Raw genomic sequence first — 24,167 nt, forward strand, 5'->3', positions numbered from 1 at the left:
CCGCGCCAGCCGGGTGGTCCTGAGCACAAAGACGAGCCACGTGCGGAGCGCAAACAGGGAGAGACTCAGGCCAAAGTGTGCTCCGTGTCATGTATTTTTTTTTTAAAGCACCAATGATACACACACAGAGGAAGTCCAGCTCCCTTTATATAAACTTCTTGTTTTATTAAAACTAGTATTTTCACTCGGGTTTTTAAGGATTCCTTTATTTCACGTGAACAAAAGCATCTCGCAGCGGGGCAGCCCCTTGGGCTGTGCGGTTTAACCACCTCCGGGCTGCTCCCGCGGCTGCTGCCCGCAGGCAGGACCCGAGGCGGGACCCGCGCCGCGCTCCCTGCGCACAGCACGCGCGGCCCAGCGCGGGACGGGGCAAACCGCAGGGAACTGCAGTGAGTTAGAAATAAAACGGGTATCGCTGCTGGGGGTGGCTCCAGAGAGCAGCAGTAAGTAGCTTAACATAGTTCAGGTTGGACCGCCTCGGTCTTCCTCCAGGGATGAGAGGGGAGGTGGGATCCTGCCCGTGCTGGGGCCCGCAGGGCTGGGGCTCGTCCCCTTTGCCCCTGCTCCCCGGGTGGTCCGGGCTGCCCGCCTGCGGCCACTTCCAGCACCAAGTGCACCAAGCACGGTGACGTGAGGTCCCGGTGTCTCCCCGGACCCACCGTGACTCTTTGGGCGCAGGGGTGGAGGCACAGAAACCTGTGCCGAGCCGCTGGCACGGGCGGCAGCCCCTCCTCTCCCACCCCTCTGGGGCCTCCTACACAGCCCTGGGGCCAGCTCTTGGGTCTCTTTGGGACTGGTGACACCCAGGGATTTCCACCTCTGGCCATGCTGAATTTCTGTTTTCTCCTGTGGGTCCCCAGCCGCGCGCTCTGCTGCGGGGGGATGCTGCGGCCGCCCACCTCCCTGCGGAGCTCGCGTGGCCCTGGGCCGTGCCGTTCCCTCAGGGAAGCCCGGGGTGGGTCCTGAAGCACCTCTCTGCCCAGCGTCCGAGCCGCCTTTGCCCACCGGTGCTTCTTCCCCTCTGCACCTCTGACACCGCTGTGGCAGGTGAGCTGACCGGCAAACCCGGGAGAAGGAAGCTAGTGGGCTATACTAAGAAGGAAGCAACTGATTTTCTTAAATGCTCAGGTGAAAATTGTTGATCACTGTTGAGACTTCCCCCCCCCCCCACCTTTACGTGTGTCCATTTCCAACAGAGTTGCTGTGAAAACCCAAGCAGCCCCGGCAGGTCTGTGCCGGCAGCGGGGGCGAGGAGGCGGGATGCCCACCACAGATGCAGGGGTGCTGCGTTGTGAGGTTCTGAGCCGCTTGTGCAGGGAGGGGCACGCGCATGTAGACGCTAACAGCTTCTGCCTTGCTTTATAACCCAATTTCCATCCTTCATTGCTTGCCTTCTGGAGCACTTAGTGCCCTGAAGAACACCCAAGAGCGGAGAGAATTTGCACTGCTCAGCAGACTCCACAAGTATCTTTGCTTTAACTGCTATAAAGTAAAGCTCTGGTCTTTTTTTTTTTCTGTTTTTTTTTCTTTTTTTAGAAAAAATTACTTTATTTTTAAACACAGCAGAGCGCTACCAGGCTATCATCTTGGCACGTACTCTCTGGGCAGCCCTGTGAAGTTTCTTCCCCTCAGGGCTTCATCTACTGTCAGGATGTATCTGTTGATAAGATCTTTCATTTCCTGGGTGAATGGCTCAAAATCCTTTTGCTTGGCACCAGACCGCTTGAAATTCCCATCCCTGTTGTTCTCGACGCAGAGCAGTCGGTCCTCCGTCACTGTCATGTTCAGAAACTCCACCATTTCCTTCAGCTTGGGGATGAGGCTCCGCTTCAGGTCCTCGTAGTGGACGACGAGCAGGCGCTTCCCGTACTTCAGCCAGTCCAGCACGTGGGAGGCCCACCAGGAGGCATAGCTGTTCACGAAATCCGGCCACTCTAGAGCACCAGAAAACCAGGAAAATGAGACCATGTTAGCCATGCCGCGTTTTTTTCCAAATGTTATCTTGCGCAACGAGACCGGAGTTGCTGGGCACGGTCTGACGTTGCTGGATGGGCGTGCGCCGGAGTAGCGCAGCGTGGCCGGCTGCTGGGGTACGGCAGCGCGGCTTTGCAGCTTCTGGCACGGAGACGGATGATGCTTGACCCCGCCGCCCCCGTCACCTGGCCTGCGCGGGCTCCCTGGCCCCTGACGGGGCTGGGGGCGTCACCGAGCTGCCTGGGAGGCCCCAGGGAGGGATAGGGCATGGCGTGGGCAGAGCTGCAGCTCTGCATCTCTACCGCGCCTTATTTGTAGGAGTTGAGCTCTGCATGCACGCCGAACAGGGGCTGGGGGAGGCCGGAACGCCCCGGGGAAGAGGCTGAAGGCCCGTGAAGGGGTATGAGCAGGGAGGGCAGCAGGTCCCGCTCGGATGGCGTGGCTTAAGCAATGCTTTGCTATGTAACTTCAAGCAGATTCTTTTACTTCTGTGGTTTTCCTACCCTTTTACCTCCATTTCAAATGTAGACTGAGAAAGAGACAGGTTTATTTTTTAATATATATGTAAACAAATAATATATAATAATTCTATAACAATACATTAACTTTTTTATTATGTAAATGCAGCATCGAGACACTGATCTTGGCTGTGGCCCAAGGGGTTCCTGACTTCCAGATCTGTCGAATAACATATCTTTCTGCATGCTTACCAGCTTGCTTCTGGGGAGGCTGGATAAGGAAATAGGATTAATAGGGAAGATTCTTCTGTTCCTGGCACGTGGGAGGGATTTAGGGTCACTAGCCAGGATCACTGGGACAAAATTTGCTGACTTATTTTCCCACCTTTACCTTGGGCATTAATGATACCTCAATCTCTATTTGCTTCTGTCATAATTTAATTTTCCAAGGGTCAAGATAGTCCTAGCTAAAGCTTTTGGGCTGGACAAAGAGCATTTGTGGCTGAAATGTAACAATTTGTAGTCTGCAGTACAGGAAAGCCATTCCCTCCAGACTTTTTCTCTTTTCTAAGGGCTATTTTGTCTGTTTTTTGATGAATAGGTCTTGAGTTGTGACTGATGAAAGGTGATACGTGAACTTGGGAAAGAAATACGCTGTGACAGAGGACACTTCCCCCAGCCCGCCGCAGCCCTGTGCTGCGTGGCTTGCCAAGCCACGGCTCTAATGCCTAAATCATGCACGAGGAGAAATGCAAGCCGAATCTCTTCTCTGCTACAGAGTCTGAATGCAGCAGTGTATTCGGTGGGGAGATGGTAGTCACACCGTCCAGCTTGCCAGTCAAATGCATGAAGCATGGCAGGCGTATTCTGAAGTCTTCTCGTGTTCAGGGAACACTGAATCTCAAGTTCCCTCATTGCTATTATCCTTATTTATCTGCAGTGCAGTAGCACCTGAGCAGTGCTGTAAAATTTCCTTCAGGAAATGTCATGCTCCATTGAATCCTCCAAATCTTAAATTAGATTTCTCACGGTTATTACATGCTGCAGGGGCAAATTTTCTTCACCTCATATAGCTTGGCAAATGGGCTGTACGCAGGGGTGCTGTACCTGGACATGTTTTCTCTGCCAAACAGTACAATGGCAGCAATGTTGCTGCACCCTGTGGCCACAGCATCGGTGCTGCGCTACCCTCCTCTCCATGGTGGTGGATGTACGGCAAGAGCACAACCACTCCCACAGTGCAGGTCTGAGTGCTTTTGGGACTGATCTCGGCTGCGGTGGGACTCAAGTCCCACTGAATTTGTCTGCAGTGCTCGCTCATGTCCCAGTGCGTTACCCCCCTCCCAGCATGCCAAGAAGATAAGTTTCAAAGTGCGACCGAAGCGGCAGCGGGCACCCCCGGCCTGCCTCGGGGCGGTGCGTTACCTTTGCTCTTCCAGTTGCGGTCGGTGGCGTACCCCAGGTGCCCGGCGTATTTCCTGTTGAACTCCGCCATCAGCGACTTGTACGGGTTCCGTATCAACAGGATCGCCGAGTCGAACATTTCAATCTCCGTCTTGCCACTTTCATGTGTTTTCACACAGATGGTCCTTCTACTTCTCCAGTGGTCTTTTTCTCCTTTAAAACCTGTTTTACAAGACAGGGTCGTTGGCTTTTTCACTTCATTATATGTCTGTGCCTTTTCGTGCATCATTCGTAAATCATTCCCTACAGTGGCGTAAAACTGTTGTGAAAGTACCAGCCAGTTAAACCCAGGACCTGGGACCAGGGCTGAATTTTATTCCTGGCCTGCCACTGACCTGCAAGGCTTATTGGCTTTATTTGGTTGGGAACCCTCTTCTTGTGTGCTTCTCCACGCCTGCCGTAAGGAGGACCCCGTCCCTGGCTGAGCCCCGGCCGCTGAGCGGGGCGGGCACTGGGAGCCAGGCTTTCCTCCGCTGGGGAGGACGTCAACGGCACCTCCCTGCAAAAGGGCTCTTTTTCACAGGGCCAGTGCTTGCCGCTTCCTAAATACCGTGCCCCCTCAGGATACTGTCCCCCAGAATAATTAGTAACACTTAAAAATTCAGCCCTTGTGTTTCACGTGCTACTGAAGGGTCTTACCCTCAGAGTTTAGTAAAATTTTTTTAGTCAGCTGGTCTTTTGGACCAGTCTTTAGATGGGAGCTGCACATGTGCGTGTGCACAGCAGCACCAATGCAGGCGACATGCAAATTTTGCAAATCGAGAGCCTGGCTGTTGTCTGTGAAACTAGCTGCCTGTCAGGCTTAGCGCACTGCTGGAGCAGTCCCTGCTGCTGCCTGCGCCACGTGAGACCGCTTGTTCCAGGCACGTGTTTAAATTTTACCAAACGTGCTGACAGTGCCAGCCTTTGCGGGCTCAAAGCAGAAGGGTGCCACAGCAAGTAAGTAAAGCTTTGTGCCTCGGAAGGGCTTTGTGCGTCCCGTCCCGCTAGGTGTGGTACCTTTGTTATAGAGGGCTCCGTCGAAGTAATAGCTTCCCGTGTAGTATCCTGTGGCATGCTCTATCAAATGGCGAGCCCACGTATTCCCAGCCCCAGGAAAGCTCGACAAAGCAACGAACACTTTGGATTTGGTGGTTAAGAATTTCCTGTCCGTGCAGCGGGTGTCTGCGAGTACAGAAGATATTTCATTGTTAGCATTGTGGCTTTTTAATAATTCCACTGACAGCTCTTGATTACAGGGTTTATTGCTTCTTTCTTCTCTCTCTTACGAATATAGGATATCAATTTGAGTCCAGTTGTGAGTCAGCTACTTCCCAAAATTAATTCAGCCATAAGAGGCCAAAGAGATTATCCTCAGAAGAGGTTTTTTTTTCTGGTTTTGTGTTAGGCAATGCTTTTTTGATGGAGCTGCGGCAAACCATTGTGCTTGCCAGCAAGTTGTGATAAAAGCCCCTTGATGCCTGTTTGTTAACAGCTATTTGCCTGGCAGGTTGGCTCTTCAATGAAACCCTAAATGTGCCATTACACCTGGAAATTGTGAGTTTTATAACGCAGGAGAAACCCCTCCTACTGCAAGGAGCTGGCATTCAGTTAAACCTCTAGGCTGTCATTCCTCTCCGAAGGGCCCAAGGCAGTGACAAGCCCACGTTGCGTTAATCTCCTGTGGGGGCTACACACCATGTTTCCATACATGCTTTTGTAAATCCTAACCTCATTTCTTAGCGTGCCAATAAAAGCAAGGATAGGACGAGAACCAGTCTTGACCCTCTGTGATGATTCAACAAGAAGCCAGGAATTAATTAGGAATTACTCTCTTCATTCTTCAAAGCAGCCTCTAGATGAAGCCACGGCTAGAAAGAGCCAGCACGGTCCAGGGGAGGCTGTCTTCTGCTACTACTGATCTACACAGATGTGGGAAGTACTAGCAATTTCATGAAAGCAAGCGTTCTTCTTGCATGATCTTTTCATGTGCTGGTGTCTGCAGTCTACCTCCGAACTGGGAGATGGAGGAAAAAAAAATAAAAGAGGGTGTTGGGTTAAAAAAAGCCCAGCACCAATCCAGAAAAGCACTTAATTTCTTTAATTTTAAGCTTGTGAGACGTTTCGCTGAACTCGGTGCAAATCATTGCATGGATAAAGTTGCGGGTGCCACCTAAATGGTTTACTGGATTGGAGCCTTACTCTGCTTTATCTTCTGGCTTTGAAACATGTATGCAGATTAATATTTTAGAGGAAGATGGGTAGACCAAAATTAGAGTCTGCAGAGCTGCCTCGATGGCTGCATAACATGGGGGCCAGGTGTGTGTTTAATGAGCAGGACTGGAACCAGAGTACGGGGTCCTCGCCCGCGGCAGCCCGGGGTGCCGCATGGCTCGGGGCGTGCCTTCCCAGGCTCTGCCTTGTTCTCTCCATCTGCAAAATGATTACATTTTTCCAGGATGGGGGGAGGCTGTGCTGCTTAATGAGAGAATGGAAAGATGTGTATTTATGAGCGCAATTGCAAGGGGGGGATTTAGATAGGGGCTGTTTCCTAAATGCCTGCCTGTAGGTGATACCAGCCATTGTGGCTAAGCCTGCTGTAAACTAGATCGCTGTTACCCCCTGCAGAAGTGGTGAGGGGCTATTTCCAGCCGCGGTGGCTCTGGCCCTGGCACAGCGAGGCTGGAGCTCGTACCTTGCACTGGTGTCTGATAGACCAAGCAGTATTTTCCCTCGGCGGCGCGGCTGGTGTTGTGCATCCCGCTGCAGAGCAGCCCATCCGCGCCCTCGCGCAGCGAGAAGCGCCCGGTGGGATAGCCGCAGTAGCACTCCTGCCCTCGGATGACTGCCAAGGGAAACTCCTACGAAAGAGAGAAAATAGATCAGTGCGTAAATGCCACGGCACCAACAGCCTGCGGGGAATGCTGCTGCTATACAAAGAAAAATAAATCTTCACAAGGCCACTGTCAAGATCAAAGCAGTGTTTGATATATATCACTGTAAAGCTCATGCTTCTTATACTACTACTGTCTTTCATATGGCAATTTCTTAAAAATTGGTTTTCAGACACAAGCCTTGTAAAGCTTGAAAATTCACAATATTCTGGGTTTTTTCATTATTCATAAAAATAATTTTATAATATTCCTGCAGCACCTAGTACATAATTCCACCTGCAAAACATCAGTGTGGGAAAAGTTGTTCTTATTTACCCCCAAAATGAGCATTTTGAATTGGATCATCTTTTAAGCCTCCATTTATATTCCCCCAAACTGAGGAGTCAGCTGTTAAAAGGTTTATCTTACTCAGTTGATTTTACTAGAGTTTGTGTGGAGGAAACTTGCCCTTAAACTTAAAGAATTTAAGTGAAGAAGGAAACTTAGACCCACTAACTGCTGCAACGATGTTTAAAAATAGAAAGAAAAAAGTCAAGCCATAAAAAAAGTGTGCATCTTAGTCTGACTTCTTCACAGTTTGCAAAAAATGAATGTGCATAGAGGGGCTGATACAGAGTTTGAGAGCTACTGTGTATATTCTTTGAAAAACTATTTAGAAATGTGATACCAGGTAATTTTTGGTACATCTACTCAGCAGGACTGCGCTGATGGCGAACGTGGGGCTGCACCAGCACAGGCGGAGGGGGACGCGGGGTGCCTGAGCGCAGCCAGCGTATGGGTGCCGGGAGCACCCGAAGGGCACGCACGGCTCTGCCCGCTGCGCACGCAGGGTTGGCTCCGCTGGCTCCTGCGCTATCCTCGGGCATGGCACGGGCACCTCTTCTTTTATGGTATGTTACTTTGCTTCTAGATAGGGAAACCTCACGTGAAATCCAGACTGACTGCTGCAAATGACAGGTATCTCAGCAAAGTGTAAAATGTGCAGCTACAAGAAAATTATAGGTAATGTTCATTGCAAGGAAACAATTCCCAAGGAAAATTTCTGGCTGTAAGATACTTCTCAGTAGATTTGATGAAAAGTAATTCAGGTTTTGGTGCACCGGCCATACGCAAAACAGGCAACAGGCTGCAAAGCAGCGTTGCTGTGTGGTGGCAGAGCCGCGAGGCTGGGCTAATATTGACGAGAATTAAGAGAAGTTTGAGGGAAACGTGCTAATTATTTGCTGAAAAAATTAGCAGTTGCTTATGTGCTCAGTTGGCAAAGCACGCTTAGTCCTTTCCTGAAACGGGCCCTAAAGTTCAGTCGTTCTCCTCTTGACCAGGAGGACTGGGGTTGTTTTTCCTTGGCTTTCCGAAGTCCCCCGATGGGTTGCTGAGCGGCGCGGGGGTGCTTTGGCGTGCAGGGATGGGCTCGGTGCAGCCGCACAATGGCCAAGGGACGCTCGGGGTTATTTGAGCGCAGGGCATTCAATTCCACCTATTCCGTATCAACGCTTTTTGCCTTTTAAAAGTATTTTGGAGTCTGGGAGTGCATGACAGGACTGCCAAGCAGCTTATCTCTCGCTCTTCCCCACGTGTTCATCCTCTGATAAGGAGTCAAATGCAACACATGTGCCATCTGTGCCCAAACAGCCAACATTTGCTTAGCGAATGAGATATGACGTTGTCAAAAACTATTTACAGATTTGATCCAAGGGCAAAATAGTTCTGTTTCTGCCTGCAAACAGAATTTTTTCCTTTACAATGAAGCGGTGTTTCTCAGTTTGAGAAATTAGTAAGTGTCCCGGCCATCAAACACAGCCTAGAATAAAAATGTACCTTGTACCTCACGCCAAGTGGCACCTGCAAGCGATCGACTTTTCTGGAAGGCTGGAGGTTTTGTGAAGAGACCTAAGCAAACGCTGCTGCATACCCCTGTGTCTGCAGAGGCACTGCTCGGTACGGTGCTGTTCTGCGGCCGCTCTACGTGTGGTTCCGGGTAGCGGAGGTGCGGGGTGCCAGGCCCTTAGGGAGGCGGGGGGGGCCGGGCTGCCCTGTGCCTGTGCAGCCTTCCTGCTGCTCGGCAGCAAGTGGCTGGGGGCAGGGGAGAAGCAGGGAGTGGGTTTCACATGTGAAAGTTTCAAAGTTTCAGTGATGGCAGCACACGCGCTGGAAGAAGCACGACAGTAGTTCTGGGAGTCGCACCAGGATCCACAGCGTCCGTGCAAGGCGCTGTGATCAGCGGGCTGACGACTTGGACTGTGCATCCACCTGATGCAGTGCACAGCGTGATTGCAAAGTAACGTATTCAGTCTTGACTTGCCATCAGTATTTAATCAAAACTACAAGCCATCCACTTTGCTCACCTGTGTATTTATGTAAGCCCCAAGCTGTGGTTATGGCTTTAAGCAACCGTGTAACTTAAGTGCAGGACTAGTCCTCAAGCTTGGCGCACACAAGTCTGCGATGCTTCAGTTAAACACAAGCGTATTGCCAGAGAAATCTGTGAGTCTATGAATATGCATTTTTCTGGATTGAGCTTTAGAGCATGCAGGTGTCCATCCTGCAAGCTGTAATTCAGTGAGAGTTGATGTCAATGGAACTATTTACGTAAGAATTTGCTAGATGAAGCCTCAACAGGTAGTTTAAGTGCTGTAAGGAAAGCAGTCGTTCTCCAGTAGCAACACACATGATGTGATGATTCAGTCACTGGTTGTTTGTTATTAGATTGTATCCCAATTAAGAATTATAAGTAGATTAAAAATACACCTATCTGGTTCTACTCTGAGTAGAGTACTGCTCAATTCCTTTCTTTTCCAACTTCCTATACTAACTCTCCTATCTGACGCAGTTAAAATTTTTCTCTCAATCTACCAAAAAGAGATGGGGGGGCTAATCACAGAAAGAAATTTGTCTCCCAAGTAAAAATGATGGGTTTGGTTTACTTAAAGATGGGCATGTTCATTTTGCAACAAACCTGGAAGTCATTCTTCAAGTTTGCATTGAACTGGATATTCTAAGAGCAAAGAATAAATACCATAAAGCAAATCACTCCCTTGTTTTACACTGTGATCTGAGGCCAGGGGACAATTCCTCGGTGCACTGTTATACCCAGTGTGACCCTGATTTGAAATACTACTCTCACTGCTGCAATAAAGTCAGCGAGGGTGTCGTTATCTGCGCCAGTTGAGGTTCTGGCCTACTTATCTTTGGTTTATTGTGTTTAAAAAAAATCTCTAAATGAAGGTATGGAAACACTCTGTATGAATTCTACAATGGGATTTGGATCGAAATCCCAGGAGTCTTTTGTTTACGGGTAGATAATGGCATGTAGCTACATCTAGAATCCAAAACAGCAGGTCTGGTTTTGAAATTAGAAGATTGCTGTCTTCTGTATATTGCTGTATAAAGAAAAGAAAAAGCAGCTTAGATCTAGTAGTGTTCAAGTGTGCAAACTTGCTGGCATGTCTTTTGGATGCACTGAGATACTGGGGTTCTCTCCTCAATACTTAAAAGTGTTCTTCCAGATTTTGTTTGTATCATCATATATAACCGCCTGCAGCAGCTGAGTGTTAAAAGGACTGTTTATTTAAAAATATAAATTCAAATGGAGATGGCTCATTTAGTATGCAGGTTGGCTTATAAAAGAGCATATATGAAAATTATGGCTTCTGGCCAAGGGACCTAGCACAGAAACCCATTCGTGGATCTATGTTGTGGGGTGATAATGGCTTGCTATTAAGCCATGTCATCACTGTTAATTAGGAAGGAATTGATAATTAAGGGCATTTAGCAGGTTTCATCTGAAGTTGTTACCTCAAATTCATAATCTCATATGCTTCCAAGGGCTGGAGCTACCATTTCAGCTGCACAAAGCAATTTGCAAGACTAACAACTAAATATGGTATGCCTCAATTTGCTTTTCTTCCAAGTCCCAAAGAGCAAAAGACTTATTCATATGTTTAACTTTAAGCATCCAAATAGTTCCTTTCAAAAGCCCACGAGCTTTTTCAGGGTACACAGAAATTGCTGGGTAATTCCTTTCAGCATAGCAGGCTGACTAAAGTGACAGGGCCCTCCTGATTTCTGGAGGGCTGAGTATGTTGCTATCAGCGAGGAGTTTTCTATCTTATTTTGAAAGGAAAGGAACCAAAGTTGGGACAAATGTTTGTATGTCTTAATAGGACTTGTTTTGGTAATCGATGTGTAACAATTGGACTTGTGGATATGCAATTGCTGCTTCTTAAGTGGAGCGAGACCTCGCCAGTCTTTTTGTAGGCAAATGTTCTCTAATAGTCACTTTCCAAAGGGTAGCATGGTGCCCAGCAGAGCTGAAGGAGGTGGGGGGGAAGGATAAGCAAGTTGTTACCTGCACCATCTTAGGGAAGGAATAAATGAGAGGTAACAAACCCTTTCCTCACCTGCCTTCAGTACCTTTTCCTCTTAACGTTACCACTTCTGCAGTCCTCTCCATGTCCTCTGTGCAGAAAAGTCTGTTTAGATAATCCTTTAGAATATGTGGTTTGCTGACGGCTTTCTCGCACAAGCTTCATCACGCAAATGTGCATTGACTGTAACTCTGGCGCTAGCTGTTCTGCAGAGATGGACAGTTTCCTCCATCCTGCTACTCCCTTCTATCCTAGTCCTGTTCAAATGTCACGCTAATGCGGCACATTTTGGTTGTGGTCTTCTTCCTAGCCTTCTCAGTCACCAGTAATTTCAGATGCTTCCACTTTTTGGCTGCATAGCCAGAAAACCTTGAAGGAACTACACTTCTGAAAATCTACTTACTTAGACAAGTCATCTCCCAAAACCAGAATGGCATGACTCTGCTTAAAAACATTGACCTCGTGTTTGAGCACATCTGAAAACAACTTCTCCAGATATTTCATATCATTCTCCCAGATACAGAAGCAATAATTAATTACACTTCATCAATAAATATTAATACAAGGATGTTACATGTGGGTAAACTGACACAGAACGATCAAGATTTTTTTTGCCACCATTAAACAACAGATTAATGGCAGAGCTTGGAAAGAATTGCTCATGGAGTCCTGCTTTACTGAACATTTATATGCATGGAGGATGTGAAGGTGTGTTTGTATGCATGTTTGTAAAGTACTATATACAGGGTATATGGGTGATTCACTGCAATTTGCTGCACAAAGTTAATTCCATGATGCATTCTTAAAACACTGATGAGCTGGTATAGAAGCTATGTTGACTGGGAAAAGCTTTCCCACTCTGCCTAGTAATTAAGAAGATTTGTTGTTCATGCCTTAATAGTTTTAATCAATTTTGTGATGCTAGAAGACAAAGTAATTGAACGTTCAGTTTAGTGCATGAGGCTGTATGTGGCAGCAGGCTAAATCTGACCACGCAGTGAACCCTCCTCTGTACAGAAAAATAAGCCCCATCGGAGTGGGGAGGAAGGGAAGGGAACCAACCGCAGCAACAGCCCCTAAAGCAGAGGGTGCCCTGCGCCAAACGTCCCCTCCTGTGAGGATGCCCGAGTCCATCAGAGTCAGACTCCGTCAGTTCTTAAATCCACGGTCTTACTCTGTGGTAAGGGTGAGGATGAGCGAAGGTGATGCTTCGGGCCAAGCGTGTGCCCAAGGACAGCAGCTGTTAGCACGTCCCTTCTCACCTTCTGCCCAAAAGCCAATAAGCACACAACCGACTTTATTCATTGCTTTCTTTCAGTCTTATATATCGGCATGAAGTTCTACCATGATTCCATTTTGAATTAACATAAATTACATTTAAGTTACATAGGTTATAGTGAAAGTGGTATAAATTCTTCTGGTATGGAAAGAGACCCATTTGTATAAAAGTACCAGGGAAGTCCACCTGATTTCATTGTGCTTATCTGCTAAAACTTTTCTCTGGCATCTTTTTTTTTTTATATATTTAAGATTGTATCATGCTCCTAGCCAACAGTTACACACTGGTATAAAAATTGTGCGTAGATACCTCAGCCTTAAATCCTCTTGTTGGCTACGGCCATGCCTGCTGCTGCGCTGCCGAGGAGCCTGCGGCCGAAAGGACGGCCGTGGAGGGGAGCACGCAGGGCTGCACGAAGCGGAGGGCGCTGGGCCTCGCGTCTCCCTGCCCTGCCCACGCGTGGCTCCCCGAGAGCTGAGTGGGGGCCGGCTCCCCGGAGGGCACTGGAGCCGCGTTTTGGGTGCTGCCAGCCCGCATCCACCCTCTGGCAGGTGTCTCCCCACGAGCTGCATCCACCGAGACCTCCCCCGGGGTCAGATCTGGCTCTGGGCTCGGCTTGAACGTGGCAGGGACATGGTATCGATTTCCTCGGGGTCGATACTCGTCACTTAGAATGGCTTTTCTGTGCATCATATTTAGTGGCATCGCTCTGATGGCTTTCCCTCCCGCCTTCCCCACTTGAGAGAGCGGCTGGACCAGATGCATCACTGGGTATTTACTCTGATGAATTTTGCCCTTTAGAAACTCATTTACAAATTCAAGGCTCTAAGGCACTAATCTCTGCTGTTCCCTTAGTAGATTAAAATTTAAAATAACAAAAAAGAAGAAAGGATGTGAAATGAGAACTGTTCTTACTTTCTTGGAGCAAAATTCAGAGCACATCTCCACCGTCAAATTGGGCTGTATCAAAGAGGCTGGAAAGGTGTCTGTTAAATTTTCTGGAGCTCTAAAACATCCTCGATAGATAACATTCCTCCCTGCAGGGATATGAAATAGGTTTCTCTTGAGAAAACAATGTCCGTAGTATCCTGCCTCTTTCACAAAGAACAATATTAGGTTCAGAAGCTAAAAATAATAAAATAAATTTTATATTCCAAATGCTGTAGAAATAAGAGAAACCATGATATACGCTAGAAAAATGTGTTGCAAATCCTGTGGTATTGAAAGGAGCGCATGCCTTTAGCTTTGTACTAACCGCTGAAAGTAGGGCTGCAGCAAAGAGTTCAAATTAAATTCCACCAGTGGAGGGCATTGCTATTGTTTGCAAGTCCCAGTTTTCTTCTGAAGACATGGTTTCCCCTGAAAGACTTAAAAGCCCCGATAAAAATCTACAAAGCTTCCCATGATCTGCACCAGGAAAGGAAAGGAATTTAAATGAATCCTGAAAGCCCCCACGGGGCCCCACCTTCCTGCTCATCTGCTCAGTTGCTGAGCTATCCCTCTCCTCTTCCCACTCGCTTCTTTTCAGGGCAAGGGAGTTTGCTGCAGCCTTCAAAATCTAAACTAGGCTTTTGTGAGCTGTTCGGGGAGAACAGCTTTCTTCAAGTCTGGAGCATCAGCCTCTGATCTCACCTGCTCCTGTATAAATGCCACAGTGTTTGGCAGACTTGCTCCGTTTTTTGCATCACTGTGATTGAAGTCAGGATTGGGCCCAACTACTTGTTACAAGCAGCAATACAGTTTTCCCTCCTGCTTAAGAGAGAAATGTCCCCTGACAGAACCAAACAGAAACCCAAAGCTGTCACGGACACTCACTACCCCAGGTGAGGCCATGCATTTGCACAGATGAACTGATGGTAATGAAGAAAATAACATTGTGTGGCTGGTTAGAAAAAGAAAAAAGTCTGCATGTTGTATGATGCTTCTGTAATCCTTGGGATTTTGTGGGCTTTACAATGGTGGAAGATGCGTTTACTTCATCACTGTGCACTAACTCTCTATTGACAGAATTTGCCTAGCATGACTCAACAGGGAGAAAGGTGGAGCTGGGAATGAATTTGGGTCTTCTGAGTCCTGGTCCACACCCGCTGGATACCTTAAACAGTACTCACCAGAACTGATGGGGGAAGTGTGTTGGATGACAGGAGAGATGCAGTGCAGTTTTGAAGGAAAAATTGGGTTCTGCATGAATTTCCTGGCAGAACGTCCCAGATTCTCCAGCATGAGCCAAGAGCAATCTAAGGAGAAGCCGCTTAAATATTGTTCTAACAACTGTTCAAACCAGTTACTAGAAGCAATGCTACATCTTTCGGATCACTCAGGAGATGTGAAAATAAAATAACTCAGTGCAAGTTGGGGGGAAACGGGAGTCTCCCTGGGACCAGATCACTGCAAGCACAGCACCAAAGAAGAAAGGAACAGAAGTTTTTTGGCTTCTCAGGATGCTCTTCAAAGACTTCCTACTAAATCTCACACTAGTATTTAAGTCCTGAAACAAAATGTTTATGAACATGCTTAGAGTTGTCTCAGCAGGTCAGGAAGAAAGCTTGGGCTGCCCACACCGGCACTCGGGAGGGAGCAGGGTTTGCAGAGAACCCACGGATCGCACTGGAAATGTGCTGTATTTACGTTGTCTGCCTGCTTTCTGGGCACGGATGGCTGAATCCTGCACCGAGGAGAACGGCACTCTGTGCCACAGCGATGCTCGGGCTGCAATAGCTGCAGACTTTGAGCTTCATTGCATTAAACGTGGCGTGGGGGCACGAGCCCTGCGGTGCAGGAGCTGCGCGGCTCATGGTGCCGGGGGGCCAGGGTGGGAAGGGGGAGGCGAGGAGCGGAGAGGGGAGCCAGCAAACCCCACGTCTAGGAAGGCTTAAATGGAGATGCCACTGGATCTGCTCTGCGTAAGAAGCCTTATGCAAGGTCTGTTCTCTATATTGCACGGTGTAAATCATGGATGCCGTTACCGTTTCAGAGTTACTTTCCAATATACTTGTTCATCGTGATTAATACTTCTGTTGGGCCCTCAGCTAGCTTGTGTCAGTGGGATTCTTCAAACAGTCAAATATCAGGTATTACTAAGGGCAAACAAAATACAAGTCTAGCTCCAGGCTAGACTAATTTGATGACTAATTCATTAATACTTAAGAAAGAAATAAATGCCGCCTTTTCCTGTGAAATATGTATATATATTTTATGCTGAAGATTTAAACAGTGATGCACGTCCCGGGAAAGCTGCCAATGTGCCTGTCAGCCTGACACTGGCAATTTAGCTCTGTGTACCTTTGATATATAATTTATATGTAGCTGGGTGGAGTATTGTACAAACCTTGACTTGTCTTTAAGAAGAAATGAAGTGCCATCAATACTGGCACAACCTAAGGTCTTAGTGCTGCTTCTCAGCAAATAACATCCGTTAAGGTCTTGTGAGCTTGCCAAAAGCAGACTGCTCAGCTGCTTAGATATTATGTGTGCTTCGTGTTGGCCCAAAGGTTTATCTATTGTATCTCCCGTGGTAGCTAACTGAATGACAAGTAGAGTAAGTGTTGTCATCTAAAGAAGAAACAAAAATCCCAACTGCTGCGAGAGCAGAAGTCCTTGGAAGAGCAAAACTCTGTGGTCTCATTTCTCTCACTTCGGAGAGAGACTGGTGTGCCTCCCTCTCTGGCCTCTACTTGTTCTCCTGCTGCCGTCACATGGCAATTACTTTGTTTAGGATCACTTCTGAGCTTAGGGTGGCATTGATACGAGTGCTGTTCTGCCCTGCCGCTATGAGGCACCCGCTTCCAGGGTTGTTTCTTAAACGCATGTGGGTTTGTCCCTCCGCAATGGATGCTAAAGTTCTGCTGCTGTTGCAATTGCTCTGCGCTGTATTTTGTTTCTTCCCTGGTGACACTCGCTTTCTATGTGGCAGCCGCACCAGGCGCGCCTCGCCGCTCGGAGGCGGTGAGCAGCGCTGCTATTTTGGGAGGGAGCCAGGGACTGGACCAGCAGCAAATGGACGCCGTGCCCCACGGGCACCTTTGTCCTTTGCCGTTTCAAACTCTGGTGACAAACGGAGTGAGAGGAGCAGCGGGGACAGCCCACGCGCTCCGCCCGGCCGTGGCATCGCCCCCACGGGGCGAGCGTCGCTCCTGGGGACAGCAGCCTCCTCTCTCCGGTCGCACACCCACTTACGTCGCCTCGCTCCTGCCCGCAGCTCCTCCACCCTGTAGACAGAGAGCCGGTTCACCCCTCCGCAGACGGAGCCCTTTTCCCCCTTGCACTCGCTGTTGCACTCCTCGGGCTTCGAGGCGGTCGCTGGGAGCTTGTTCCCGCAGTAGCACTCTGCTCCGTACGCCAGGCCCGCGTAGGTGTAAGCCCTGCGGGGAACAAAACCAGGCACTGTCGGTACCGGCACCCCGTCTGCTCCCAAGTTTGTATCCCATGTATGGCGTGCGCTTCTGCCGCCCTGCTCCAGAGACGCAGCCGGCTCCAGGAACCAGCACAGCCTCTTGGAGGCGGGCAGCCAGCCCGTACCGCGGGCGACGGCAGGGAGCAGCGGTGGACAGAGCCTGTCCGGCGCGGCCAGCCCTGGCCTGGGGCAGTCCTCGGGAGGGCGAGGTGGGCTTTGCCTCGTGATGTGGGTGTCCGAGCCCAATTCCAGCTGTGCGGACATGCTCCTGCTGTTCCCGCGGGAGCACAGCTGGCTGTCGCCCGCCCGGCGCTGCGGACGCGATGGCCTCGCCGCTGGGGTGACGCCGCCCCCACCCAGAGCTAGCACTGCAGGCTTTGATCAGAAATACTTAGGACGGTTTAGAGTGACAGAGAAGAAAAGCCCCTTTCAGAGGTTCTGTTAGCTGGCATTTAGAGTTGGGCATTTTGGATGCAGTCAGGCAATTTTCACATGCTCACACCAAGGCGAGGCCGTTGCTCGAACAGCAGGCGCAGGGCTCGCTGCCTCTCCTGAGGTGCCCAAGCCACGGCCGGCTTCCTGCCACCGCGCTGGCTCCGGCACGGTCGCTGCAGGCTGCCAGCACCGCCTACGCGGCGTGGAACCGCCGTCCGGTCCGGGTGGGCTCGCAGCGCGGGAGCTGGCGCCGGCGTGGAGGTGGCGGCCCGCAGCCGAGGGGTGCGGACCCTCGGGTCGCCTTTGCAGGGCGAAGCGCTCCCTTGGGCCTCTCACCAAAGGCGGGCATGCGTCGTGCCCACGCAGGGTGCGTGGGGGTCCCTCCGGTCAGGCCCCACAGCCGACCCCTCTGCCAGCTGCACTGAGCCGGGGCCTGGCTCAGTGTCCTCCAAAAAGTGTCTGACGAGGCCTGACAGTCTGTCCGTCTGACAGGAGAGCACTGTTCCTTCACCCAAGGGACAGCTCCGTCTGCAGCGTCTGTGTGGCTGCAGTGGACTGGGCTGGAATAGGGGGGTCTGAAAGCCAGCGACATGGGGTTAAGCTGCGGTTTGGGCAGCCCTGAAGCAAAGGGCTCCACGTGTCCTGCGTTGCCCTACGGACCAAAGGAAGCCAATTTCACAGGAATGGCTCTAAATAGCATTGTTTCTTCTGCTTTCTCTTGTGCTTGGGAGCAACAGGAAGTCTTTTTCATAAATATTTTCATACATTCCTGCCCCAGGTACTAATGATTGTCCCTGGCCCGCACCCTGCCTTGGCTGAGCAGGGCAGGCAGAGCGGTGGCCGGAGCTGCGCCCGCCTGTTCCCCGCTGACCGGCAGCTCCCCGGGAGCAGCCCCGCTCCGTGCCGTGCACCTGCTTGTCTTGCTCTCTCCTGGTCCTGGGAGTGCTAGTTTGTTCACAGGGTTTTTTTAATATTTTAGATCAAAGATTTGAGCTAGAGGGCAATGTCTAACAAATATCTAACAAAGATTATCTAACAAACTGGTAATTTTTGACCAGGACAACAGAAAATATATTGTAAGTAGCCGTGCTATAATAAAGATGATAGGCAGCAGTGGAATAGTCTACTTTAAGCAAGGTAGCAGAGCTATGCCATGCCTAAAGCTATGAGATAATCATAGTTTTCAGAGATGCTATATGTTTAACACATGGATGCTTCTCCCATTTCAAATTCAGTTCCGCTTACTGTCAGAAAAGAGAAAACTTGCAGTGAAAAAAGATACCGCTCACCTCTCGGCACAAGCTTCCTGACAGTGAGATACCGTCATTTTTCTTAAGTCATAAAACACAGCTCCCTTCAGTGTCCTCTCCCTCGAATCATCGCTGAAGCATCCCACGTAGGTGCCTGTGTGCATGCAAGACCAGAGTTAGGCAGTGCTCACGGGATGGAGACGGGGGAGAGGGAAAAAACCATCCAGCGGCGACTGGGCGCCTAAGTTGCAAGCAGGGCTGTATTTGGGCAAGCCCCAACCTGCCTGGGGTCCTGCCTGCTCTGCAGACCTGTCTGCTGGTTCCGGACCTTTGGAGGTGCTGTCGAAGGGGTAAGCGCAAATGTCCAGTGGAAATGAGCAACACGGAAATTAGACTTTTCCCTTGCCTATGTGAAGCAGGCCTGCCTTTGCAGACCCAGAGTCTGTGACTGCCCGGGGCCGCGGTTCCCGTGGGTGGCTGCTGCCTGCTCGATTCCCTCCCTTTGGTGACAAAGCATGGCAAATTTCTAAACTCAAGGAGAAAGTAGTCTTCAAAATGGTATAAACTTTGAGAAATTTTGTCGGATTTCTCCCAAATTTTCTTGAAAATCTCTAGTTGAGAATAAGATGGTGCAAGAGAAATATTAAGAAAATCAGTTTTCTTTGGGTACATAGAGTATATTAAAGCTATAATGGAAAGATAACTTCAGTCTTAACTAGGAAGCACTGTCTAGCTATAATATTGAACTATCTCTTTTTCTCCAGCGCAAATGAATCTTTTACAATATGTCTTGCTTTCCTTAGCGTATGAAAGATAAATATTGCTCTTAGACTGCATCCTATGTTAAGCCTCTCTTTTGTTGTCAGGAACAAAATACTATAGAAATCCAGCCCATGTTCTAATATGATTAGAAGGATGATGTAGAGTCCGACTCTTATACAACAATTGTGTGTATATAAGTACATTATATCATTAAAATATGAAGGAAAAAAGGAAATTTGATTTTAGAAGTAGCCGTATTGAGATGATAACACAGGGAAATTAAATAACATGAGCTGTGGATGGGAAAAGAACATATGATGAAAAGTGAAACTGAAAAGCATTATATTAACAATAAAATAATCCACAAGAAAAGGAAAGTTCAGGCCACTCTAACGGAGATTTTGGAGCTAGGAATAATAAATCAAACATTTAAATATTACAAACACAACAGCAGATTCAAAGACATTGGTAATCTGCAAACACGCAAATAGAAAATTTACAAGCTGTGAACATACACCAACAGCACGCTGCTAACGAGATGGGAGCCACACACCTGCACTGGGGATGTTCTACATTTTACGGGAGACTTTTGATTGGGGTACTTGGATTCAAACCGGTAGCAGCAGCAAACTCGGCGCGCGGGGCCGAAGAGGCCGAGCCGGGAGGCACGGGCAGGCCAGCCGACACAGGCAGCGTCCGCCCGCCGCCCCGCACCCCTGCCCCGCCGCCCCGGCCCGGCAGCGATACCTCATTCACATCCTCCTGTGGATGAGTCCCGGGGAGACTCTGCGGTCTTAGAGCCGAAGGTCAGCGATCCAGGCCCTGTCACCCCTGCGTCCCTGCGCAATGGCGTAACCAGGCCAGGGGAAACGGCATGACACACCCCATCCACTGGAAGCATTCGTATCAGAAAGCTTTCCTTTTTTACTTAACAAATTCCTGTTTTCATTTGTTGCACTAACTGTTTGCCAGTCTCCCTGGCAGGATAAGTTGTGGTCCCACTTGCAATGTAAGCAGGCAAGATAGCTTGACGTGGAGAAGAAAAAAAAACCAAAAGGACTTGACTTTTCTCACCCAAGGCTGTGCGATCCTGGGTGGACACAGAGCAAGGCAAAGCGAGCCCGGAGGTGTTCACAATATGCTGGAGCAGATGCCATCGGTTTTGTCTCCGGTTGAGGGCCTGTGCTGGGAAGCCCGGGGCTGGCTTGCAGTGCCCGTGCACGAGCAGGGGCAGAGCGGCTGTGCCACGTCGGGAAGCACGGGCGTTACTGGGATGGCACGGGTGAGGAATGCGCAAACACAGCCTCCGCGGTAAGGCAGCGTGCCGCTTTACTGAGCGGGAACCACAGCGCAACGCCAAAGCTTTAACAAGCATTGTAACCACAGAGGAGTTCATTGTATCTTGGAAGGGATCCATAATGAAATAACAAGCCTGTAACTTTACTAGAAGAAGTTGGGGGGGGGAGGATAACATGCTCTACATAGGTAGTTAAATTTTTAATAGATAATAATTTCCAAAGGCATTCCAGTGCTTGTTAACAGTGCTGTTATTAATAATGTCACTTCATGTTCAGTCAGATATTCAAATGACGCGTATTTGAATCAACATAATTCAGTGGGATGTAGCAATCAATAGTCCCTCTGGCTCCTCTCAGTCAGCAGTCAGAACTTGAGCAAGGCACCAGCTCAGTGGCTGATACGGCACTAGCCTTAGCTAACTTTATGGATAATTTTCAGAACTCATCTTTTTGGTTTTAATTGAAGTTTTTAAAGAATGCGTTCATATTCTGCCTGGTATTAGAGTAGCTCATAAAGACTCACGTTTCTCTACTCTTTATCTGTTATTTCATTCATCAGGGAGGGGGAAATCACCAAGCACGAGGGACTAGAGCAGCCCAAGCAGCTACCATCTGTGATGGGAGCACCAGGAGAACCAGGCGTGCTGTCTTTACGCAGCTGGGACTGGGGAGGAGGCAAAGCCAAAGGGCTCGCGGGCACTCGCCGACCTCAGCGAGCCGGGTTTACTTCATGGAACCCACCGAAACTATCCGTGCTGCCAGAGCACGTGCAGCGTGGAAGTACAAATCACAGGGCACCCGGCGCAAGGGATCGCACTGTGCCCTATTTGATTGTATTGCATTCCCTCCGCCCCTGCCCCCTCGAATCTCCTGGCACGAACAGCAAGCCTGCCCAGGCAGCACCGCGCCTGAGCCCTCCTGGTTAAATCCTCAACCTCTGCTGAGCGGCTGAGACCGGGGTGTCTGCTGCTTGCAAAAGAGTGAAAAAGTAGTATGTTGTGAATATTGAATACTGGTTTTATGAGGTACAGGTACGAAAGCGGTAGCCTGGAGGGTTCGTGTGATTCTTTTCTGCAACTGTCCCTGAAAAGCTTATTAAAGTAGGTGGTGACTAATGTCAGCAAAAGACATGCTTGCTGAAGGTGAAGGTGCGTCTCCCTCCCGCAGAGAGCCGGCGCTGTCTGTGTCCAGCCCTTCCCAGCGGTGACGGGGATGGGGACAGGGCCCCTCCCCAAAGCTTTCCACTCCCCTGCGCCAGGCTCGGTCCCTGGTGCGCGGGATGGAGTAGCTGCAACCTCGTGCTCCGTGCTGGTCCAGGGGCTGTCATTCGGCTCTGAGCACCCAGGCTACGTGCTCGGGGCAAGTCACAAAATGCGGTGGGGTTCTCTGGGAGACATCTGCGCTTTGCGGCCTCTCCTCTCTGCCACCAAAACCTGTTGTGTTACGAATCGCCTGTGGAGCGCTCTTGGAAGCTCCAGCTTGGAGCTTCAGTAGCTCCAGCGGTTACAGTTTGCCTGACTCACGCTGCGTGACTCGCCTCCCGTGCACCATCACTATCACCTTCTTGTTCCCGTTTCCAACAATTCACTCGGCAGGAGTCACGAGGTGGCACCCATTTTGTGGGATTTTTGCAGAAGGTGTCCCTTTGTTTGGGTAAATTTATTCAACTGACTCAAAAGCAGTTTAGTAATGTGGTGTCTAGTCATCCAGATCCCGTTCCTTTTTTTGTCATCAGCGAAACACCCCCAAGAACAACTAGTTCTTCTAAAAGGCAACGGATCAAAGATCACAAAGTCATAGTCTGATGCTGCAGCCTGGAAAGCATGGTCAGTCACCCAGCTCGAATCCGGATGCTTTCTGTGTTGGGCTCCTCACGGGGGCTTGTCTGCTCCCTGGGCCCTTCGGAGGTGACTGCAGAGTTGGGGCTCCAGCTCCCCGCTGCGCAGCGAGCAGCTCAGCTGCGTAACAGCCCAACACTGCGGGCACCCAGCTTTGCGCACCTCGGAGCGCGTCGTGTGCCCAGCGAGGGGGGGCCGTCCCAAACTCGCCTGGGATGATGCAGCTCTCTATGGGGGGGTCATAAGGGTATAAAGCCATGCAGGAAATGTGAACATCCAGATTCCTGTTTTGCTTCTTTGCTTGGTCTGGATAACAATTTCTTAAAAGCTTTCCTGCTGAACAAACCAAAGCAGTCCATGCATGTGTTTATCAGCAGCAGTTAGGGCAGCAGAATCAGGCTCACAGCGAAGTGAACTCAAGATTTCTGCCAAACCTGAGTGGCTTTCCATTTGGATTGGAAAACCGTACAGTTTTGTACGCTGTGCTCTGTCTGCTGCTGGCCTGCACCCGTGCAGCAGTGTGAATTCCCCTTGTGTGCCCCTTTGCCTGTTGCAAATTTCCAGCAAAATCGCCAAAGTTTGTCTCCCATCCAGGAGTTCTCGTTTCATTGTGGTGCTGGTTTGGCACTCAGTAAGGGGAGAAGGGTTGTGTGGGCCACATCTTGTCCCCTTAAGGACAGTGTGTTTGCAGAGATGGTCACAGAGGGCAGGTCAGGACCAGCGAATGTGTTTGCAATAGCAGAATTTAGTATATGCTGGAAAGCTGTAGGAGCAAGGAGGCACTTCTAGACTTATGGTATTGTGTGGTTTTGGATAGCTAATTTAATAAAACCCGCTTTCAAAGTGTTCCCTGTTCTGAGAAAGAAAATCAATTAAACAGTGTTCATCTTTGGCTGCTTGAAGAGAAAATAATTTAAATTAGGGAAGCATATTTCACTGTCTGGGCTTCCACTCAATCAATAAAAATACCTTTTTGGAGGAAGTTACAGCTCAGCATGACCAGGTTTGTCAGGATCATACTTTGGCCTGCGCGTACTCTTAAGACTGGTTTGGAAGTGGTGATGAGCCAGGAGGAAGGCGTTTCTACAGGCGGACTTTGTAGCGCGGGACAGTCCTGGGAGGAGGTGCAGTTTACGGGCATGCCAGAGAATGGGGCAGGGGTACGTCCCTTACCTTTGTGTTCAGCAGTGTGCTTCATCGCTTTAAATCCCGCTGTTTGCATGGGCTCCTGATCGCTGATGAACCTGTGAAACCACCTTCTCCTCAACTGCCTGAGCTCCGAGTTGCGGGACACGAGCCACCGTGGGCTGTGCTGCTGGTCCAGGGCCGGCTCCTGCAGCGTGTCCGTGCCCACCAGCAGCCGGGGACCGGGCCGGGCGTTGTGCAGCGTCCTGGGGTCTACGATCCCAACCCCGGCCATCCCGTCCGGCACCGGCAGGGCCTGATTAGTGGAGGTCCCACGTGAACCTTGCTGGATAACCAAGCGGGTCCGCTGTAGCAGCAGGAGGCTGCCAGCCATCAGGTAAGCTGCTGTGAGGAAGAAGAGCAGAAACTGGGTCCGACGGAGAAACTTCTGTAGCCTGAAGAAAGCTTTGGCCATGCCCTTACTGAAACCGGGCCCTTCACGCCTCCCGACGGGCCCCTGAATCTCCACCTGGCCGGGCGCTGGTTCCTCCCGTCAGTTCAGCCCATCACTTCGGCGCCTTCTCCCCGGTCGGCGGCGGCAGAGGGAGCAGCCTCAGGCGCCCGGCTGGCCGAGGGGCTCGGCGCGCGCCC

At 49.8% G+C, this 24,167-nt stretch overlaps 1 protein-coding gene across 2 annotated transcripts; it reads right to left on the reverse strand.

Moving 5' to 3' along the window:
• Positions 1–1,581: 1,581 nt before the first annotated feature.
• WSCD1 (WSC domain containing 1) lies at positions 1,582–23,991 on the reverse strand. 2 transcript variants are annotated; one of them, XM_075720022.1, is made up of 9 exons: positions 23,794–23,991; positions 23,565–23,724; positions 18,533–18,647; positions 16,592–16,776; positions 13,331–13,452; positions 6,571–6,736; positions 4,896–5,060; positions 3,858–4,058; positions 1,582–1,934 (listed from the first exon to the last, which is right to left on the reverse strand). In XM_075720022.1, the coding sequence occupies exons 1-9, from the start codon at positions 23,989–23,991 to the stop codon at positions 1,582–1,584; spliced, it is 1,665 nt and encodes a 554-aa protein (XP_075576137.1). The 2 variants fall into 2 exon arrangements, with proteins under 2 accessions (XP_075576137.1, XP_075576136.1); XM_075720021.1 differs by having other exon boundaries at positions 23,565–23,991.
• Between the last annotated feature and the right edge of the window lie 176 nt (positions 23,992–24,167).

Source organism: Pelecanus crispus, chromosome 12, assembly GCF_030463565.1.
Source record: "Pelecanus crispus isolate bPelCri1 chromosome 12, bPelCri1.pri, whole genome shotgun sequence".
Classification (NCBI taxonomy): domain Eukaryota; kingdom Metazoa; phylum Chordata; class Aves; order Pelecaniformes; family Pelecanidae; genus Pelecanus; species Pelecanus crispus.

Excerpts from the sequence above, each read along its gene's own strand:
- WSCD1 (XM_075720021.1), bottom strand. The coding sequence starts at position 23,991 with ATGGCCAAAGCTTTCTTCAGGCTACAGAAGTTTCTCCGTCGGACCCAG. Across the intron at positions 13,453-16,591 it reads GCGGGCAGGAGCGAGGCGAC|GGAGGAATGTTATCTATCGA; the intron begins GTAAGTGGGTGT and ends ATATCCCTGCAG. Across the intron at positions 1,935-3,857 it reads CCGCAACTGGAAGAGCAAAG|AGTGGCCGGATTTCGTGAAC; the intron begins GTAACGCACCGC and ends CTGGTGCTCTAG.